We start from the raw sequence: 6,440 nt of genomic DNA, 5'->3' as shown, positions 1-6,440 counted from the left end.
TTATAAAGCTATACTAGCTATAAAGGCTGCTCGCGAGGGATATTTATATAATTATATTATCCGCGAGAGATAAGAAAGTATTAAAAAGATAACTCTATATTACTACGTGGTGGTAAGTTACCCGCGAGAAGGTTCTTTCCTTTTTTACAGTAACTTTTCCTTCCGTGAAAAGGTTTTACTAGTTATATAGGGTTTTTACTAGCGCTTGCTAAGCATGTATCTAGATTAGATAACAAGAACCCCTAGCCTTAGGGACTAAGACCTGCGAGGGAGGAGGGTAATTATAAAGACACGCGAATATCCTGCCAGTGCTAACTCAGCCGCGGGCTAACTAAGCATATACTAACTTTAGAATCCTTATAGAGCGAGATTCTGAACCTTAGTATTAATCTACACTATTTCCGCGATTCTTAAAAATAGCCCTTATTTCCTTATTAGGTTCCCGAGTCTTAAATACGCTGATTCAACCAAGCCTATAAGAAACCCCTTTCTTACAGGCTGTTTATAAAAAATACTAATATAACTATATTATTTATAAAGGACAGGAGTCTATATATTATTATATAATAATAAGTTACTTATAAGAAGGCCTTTTCCCTTCCTATAATACCTTTTTCCTCATAAAGAGATTTTACTAGCTATATAAGGTTTTTACTAGTACTTGCTAAGTATATATCTAAATTAAATAATAAGAATCTCTAGCCTTAGGGACTAAAGCCTGTAAAAAAGGAGGGTAATTATAAAAATATATAAATATCCTGTTAGTACTAACTTAGCTATAGGCTAATTAAGTATATATTAACTTTAGAATCTTTATAAAGTAAGATTCTAAACCTCAGCGTTAATCTATACTATTTATATAATCTTTGAAAATAGTCCTTATTTCCTTATTAAGCCTCTAAATCCTAGATACGCTGATTCAATCAAGCACACAAGAACCCCTGTTCTCACACTCTATAGGCTGGGGAATTGCCTACTAAAATTACTGCCCAGTTTCACGTCTCCTGACGCGTTGTGTATAATACTAAAGAATACTAGAATACACACTAAATAGTTAAATCTATGCCTAGAACAGGAAGGCCATCAGTTATTAGCTAATTAGGCCTTAGATACTTGTATTAGTATATCTATAGAACACCTAAGTTAAGCCAGAGAGTACTGCAGGCTGGGTATCTTATTTTATACTCTTTTTAAATACTAACGCATTATCTTAGGTTATATAATATTCGCAAGTAAAGATCTAAGAAGACAATTTCTTTAACTAGACTTAGAGTAAGAAAAATGACTTGATTTTACCAGGAAATTATCAAGACATGGCTAACTACAGGAGCCTGACAGCCTATTAAGTCCACTGCCAACAAGAAAGACTCTAACCCTATAAAAGATTAACTAATTAAGGATAATAACCTTTATCACACTACCAAGATACTTAGTATATAGGATAGTATATAAATAGTAAGGCCAAGAATAGATAATATATTAAATCACTTATTACTAGTATACTAAATAATATACTATAAAGGATATTTAAGGGTACTTATTCTTATTATATCTAGTCTTACTTATTCTTTATAATTAATATAAATTATTATTTTAGAGCTACCTTTAAAATAATAATATACTTATATAAACTATTCTATAAGTATTTTATATATAGGATATATAATCTTACTTATTTTAACTAAGCTTAACTTTAACTATAACTAGTCTCTATACTAGTTAGATAAGAAGCTATTTAGAGAAAGGAATAAATAAGTTAAGTTAAGTATTATAAGCTTATAAAAGGCTACCAGGGTTAGGAAAACATAGAGAGATCTGTTTTTCTATAACAGAAATAATAGAGATATAAGGGTTAGAATACATGGCTCTTCTCTAATAAATATAATGTTTAATAAAAAGGCCTTATATAGTGTATAATTTGTTTTTTACTATTAGAATAAGGGATATAGGGAAGATTCTATAACCCTGATATTTTATAGGAAGCCTATATTATAGATGGTTTAGGCTTTAATCTAGTGTGGTAGGTATTTAAAGTTAGTAGTTATAAAGAGGGACCCTAAGGCTAGAAAATAGGGATACTCTGCTAATAGCTATATCTAGGTTCTTAAGAATAGGCTTATTAAAAATAAGATGCCTAGCCCTATCTTTTAACAGGATAATACAGCTATTTATATAGCTGGGATAGTGCAGGAGTAGTTTAAACAATTCTAGAGTTTAAGTAGTTAACTACCCTCTATACTCTCTAGATTTAAACCCTATAGAAAATATCTAGAACACGCTTAAAAGGACTCTTTCAAAGCTTTATTCCTTTATCTTTTTAGAAAGAAGGGTAGAGACTAACTAGGAAAGGTTCTGTGAAGCTATTTAAGAGGTATGGTAGGCTATCCCTCAGCCATTAATTAATAGTATAATAGACTCTATGCCTTGTAGAATAAACATAATTATTAGAGCTTGAGACTAGTATATAAAGTACTAAATAGCTATAATTTAAATGTATTTAGAAGTTCTAAATTACTTTGGTTGTTAAGAAACTACACTTTAAAGTTTGTTGGTTGAAGTACTAATCTCAAGTGTGCACAGACTTTTGACCTGTATCTATATTATATAGTATTCTAGGGAGCTAAGGGTAAGGAAATACCTAAGTAATATACTTCTATACCTTAGTAAATCGCATAAACCTAGTTTAAGAAAAGATATATAATAAATTCCTAGTAATTACTTAAGACTTTAACTTTTTTAATAAATAATTTAGTACTTAAGTAAAAGCCCCTGTTCCAGGCAGGGAGGGACCTATTGAGGTGCCTGAAACCCTAATTAAAACCCCTATGCTAGAGGTAGAAGACCCCTTCAGGCTAGCAAGAATAAGGAAACCTATATTTTTAGAATATAATCATCGCGTGTAGAAAAGAATCTACTAAGAATAATGGCAGCAGATCTAATAATAAATCGTATCGTAATATTATTATATAGTATTTGTATTCAACCCAAGTTAAGTGGGCGTAAGCGCGAGGCTAAACGTGTTCTCAGCCTTGCTGCCCGAACGGCTTTGCGCCGAAACCCGTGTGTATAGAGATGTGCAAATTTCTATAGAGTAGCGGCAGTAGGTAAATTATGTTAGGTTGCATTTCTTCCTACTGTCGTCGTTGCATGTTTATCGCACTTCGAGCCATTGCATTCGAACCAAGTACCTGATGAGCTAAAACCTTGCCTTTCGGTTCTCTCAAGATCTAAGGTACGGAATCTAAAGTATACCTATGTTCTTAAGATGATCAATCTAGAACTCCACTTTAGTCCTTCCTGCTCTGTTCCTGAGCTGTATCATCCCGTTTCCTCTCTTCCTCTCTTTCCCTGCACCGTCCGGCGAACTTCCACTGAATGAGTGGCCCAACAAGTGTAACCCCCTGCACCGCAACGCATATTGTAAACGCCACGCCCACACCAACACCGTCGATCATTGGCATGACAAAACTCGTTCCGCCAGCAGCAAAGAGGCATCTTGCAAGATTAAGACTCGCGCTTGCAGCTGCGCTCCGCTCAGGAAAGACATCCACCAGGTATGTCATGATAAGCGATTGTGTTGAAACAGCGGTCCACCCTGTAATAAATGTTGATACGATAGGCACAGCGATGTGCACTTTCTCCGGATACTGGATTGTCCAGCCGAATAGGAGGATTGAGAGGCATTGCAGCAGAGAGAAGATCGGTATAAGACGGAGGCGGGCCTTCTCAATAGGGAACTGCTGGTGCCTTCCAGTTCCCTCTCGGATTGGGTGGGCGGAAGAGCAGGCTGCTTCGCTGTTGGTGGCATGTTTAGTATCATGTAAGGCCTCGTAGCTCGCTTTAACGCGATGATAATCGGCGTCCAGGATCCTTCCCGTCACCAGCGTCCCGATCATTGACCCGACACCATTTGCGATAAATGTCAACCCGATCTCTGTTTGAGATAGGCCATACCGATCCTCAAACAGCGACGACATGGCTGTAATACTCATCTGCCAAACAGCATAGTATATCGCCAGAAAGACAATGATAGGCGCCGCATGCGCAGTGATTAGTATCTTGACCGGTCCTAACAAGTTAACCCTCTTCCTCTCTGCCACCCGCGGCTGTTCATTCTCCCCTAACACCTGCCAGGAAACTGTAGTCAATCGCTGGTAAACAACAAGCGGAAACCTCGTCCACGAGTTCCCACCCTCAGACCCATTCCCAACAACACTCCTTAAAGTCTCCGGCAAGCAAACCCCCAATATCACCACAAAAACGCCACTGTAAATAGCCAAGAACCCAAAAATCGCCCTCCACCCCAAACTCCCCGAGATCGCACCCCCAATTACCGGCCCCACAGCAACAGGAACCAACAACCCAGCTTGGAAAACGCCCATAAACCCGCCCCTCTCATCCCTTGTTGTGATGTCAGCAACTACACCCGACCCAATCGCAATAGTGCTCGCGCTGCCTGTACTCTGTAGACACCGGAGGACGATTAGTGTGCCGTAATTCTTGGTGTTTGCGAGCCCGATGCATGCCGCTAGGAAAATGAGGAATGTCGCAATGTAAGCAGTTCGGCGGCCGTAGACGTCGGATATGGGGCCCCAGAGGGATGGCGCGAGACCTTGGAAGATGAGGTAGGAGGTTACGGTAAGGTTGATCGACGTTAAGGAGACGGAAAGGTCGGTGGCGATTGTGGGGAGGGCGGGAAAGTAGATGTTTGAGGCGAAGCCGGAGACTTTGTTCTTGTTAGTATGAAAAATTGTTTCTTTTTGGGTGCAGAAGAAAGTAAAAGGGCATACATGTTGCGGCTGCCGAAACAATAACGATGATGAGCCATTTTTGCCGCTTGTCAAAGATGGTGTAGGGAGGCGCGGGCGCGGGCGCCGTGGCCGTAGCCGTGGCCGTAGCCGTAGCCGTAGCTGTAGCTGTAGATGAAGATGTAGATGTAGATGCATTGGGAGAGGACATTTTGTTGTTGTGGTTCTTTTGCTTGCACTTTTATTCCGATAAACCAGGAAATACGAAGAAAACTGATGGAATGGAAGCGTGATGTAGTGTAGTGGATTAAATACCGTTCCGTTTGCACTCTTTCCGTTTGCAGGGGTGGCGATCGGCGGCCGCGGCTTATTTTGGGGTTGTCGGAATTCCGACCTCTCTCGGAGTTCCGTCTTTATCCTTACCAGCATGCTTCATATAAAGTTGCAGTCTCAGTTTCTTCTTCATACATATTTATACATCCCTTCTATACTTTCAACAACTCATCTTAACTATCACCATGGTCTCTACTACCCCCCGCCCGGCTTCTTCCTTGGGCCCCAACACCGCAATCCTCAACCTCGACCTTATGAACCTGCTTATAGACAACATAAAGTCCACTCCCGAAGGAAAATCATTCATTGCCAACTGCACCAAATGGACTGACGCAGTCCATGATGTGCCGAAACTACAAAAGTCCCAGCCCCTTACCATCTTCACAACTGTTGCGTTCCATCCGGGCCAACCAGAACTCGCACCAGATTCGCCCTTCGCGAAACTTATCGCGCCACTTGGAGAGTTGCGGATCGGATCTCCGGACGTGCAGATCCATGAGGCGTTTAATGTTTCTGAAGAGGAGGATATTGTTCTGGTGAAGACGAGAATAGGAGCAGGCGTAGGGAATGTGTTAGAGGAGATTTTAAAAGCGAGGGGGATAAAGAAGGTTGTTCTTGTATGTTTCGTCTACCCCTACTCTGCTCACCTACACAGCCCCTGTATCTCTGCAGGCTGAGAGCCTACTTTTGCCTTGATACTAACTGTTGGTTATTTGAACCGGTTTAGTCTGGTCTTAGCCTGTCAGGTGTTATACTGGCGACAGTATATAGACTTTTTGACCTAGACTATGACATTTATTTAATCAGAGATAATGTTCTTGAGTTACCGGTGGAGAAGCATAAGGTGGTTTCGGAACCTATACTTAATATGCTGTTGCCCAAGATGGGGGTTAAGGTTATCTCGCTAGAGGAGGCGTTGCGAGGGTTGAGAGGATCTGGTATTTGAGACAAGATACAGAAGCTCTTGTGCTTGGTGGTATTGGTGTACATTAAGCTGATATTTTAACGACAAATTGGAACGTCATATGATACTTATGCGCATATCTTATCAATGGGCAACAAAACAGGTATCATTCACTCTTAGCCAATTCCTCAGAAGAAGGCCAGTCATTGTATCCCACATCCACATACTCAGAAGGCCGATAAAAGATCCATCCGCCGTGATCATTCTCGGCGCTCAGTTCCCGGTCACTGAGCCTTGGGTAAGTTGCGGGCATGTCGTGGGCATCCTTTTTTGCGGGATAATGATTGGTTGTCATCGCTTGGTGATTCTGCCCGGTTCAGCCGCCCTCAACTTAGCGTTGACAGTGTCGTAACAGCATCCTCCCCCTAAAATTTGCAGCAAGCAAGAAATTATCA

The 6,440-nt window shown here is 40.6% G+C and overlaps 2 protein-coding genes across 2 annotated transcripts; one reads left to right on the top strand and one right to left on the bottom strand.

Annotated features, from left to right (window-relative positions):
- Positions 1-3,016: 3,016 nt before the first annotated feature.
- BJY04DRAFT_226064 (putative MFS multidrug transporter) lies at positions 3,017-5,040 on the bottom strand. The gene is made up of 2 exons (XM_073718327.1): positions 4,791-5,040; positions 3,017-4,726 (listed from the first exon to the last, which is right to left on the bottom strand). The coding sequence occupies exons 1-2, from the start codon at positions 4,957-4,959 to the stop codon at positions 3,288-3,290; spliced, it is 1,608 nt and encodes a 535-aa protein (XP_073564249.1). The 5' UTR covers positions 4,960-5,040; the 3' UTR covers positions 3,017-3,287.
- A 194-nt stretch (positions 5,041-5,234) lies between these two features.
- On the top strand, positions 5,235-6,088 carry BJY04DRAFT_203940 (cysteine hydrolase). The gene is made up of 2 exons (XM_073713416.1): positions 5,235-5,698; positions 5,809-6,088. Exons 1-2 carry the CDS (start codon positions 5,267-5,269, stop codon positions 6,025-6,027), a joined length of 651 nt encoding a protein of 216 aa, XP_073564248.1. The 5' UTR covers positions 5,235-5,266; the 3' UTR covers positions 6,028-6,088.
- The last annotated feature ends 352 nt before the right edge of the window (positions 6,089-6,440 follow it).

Source organism: Aspergillus karnatakaensis (assembly GCF_047715665.1).
Source record: "Aspergillus karnatakaensis strain CBS 102800 unplaced genomic scaffold BJY04scaffold_110, whole genome shotgun sequence".
Taxonomy (NCBI): Eukaryota; Fungi; Ascomycota; class Eurotiomycetes; order Eurotiales; family Aspergillaceae; genus Aspergillus; species Aspergillus karnatakaensis.
This window is presented reverse-complemented; position numbering and strand designations above follow the sequence as displayed.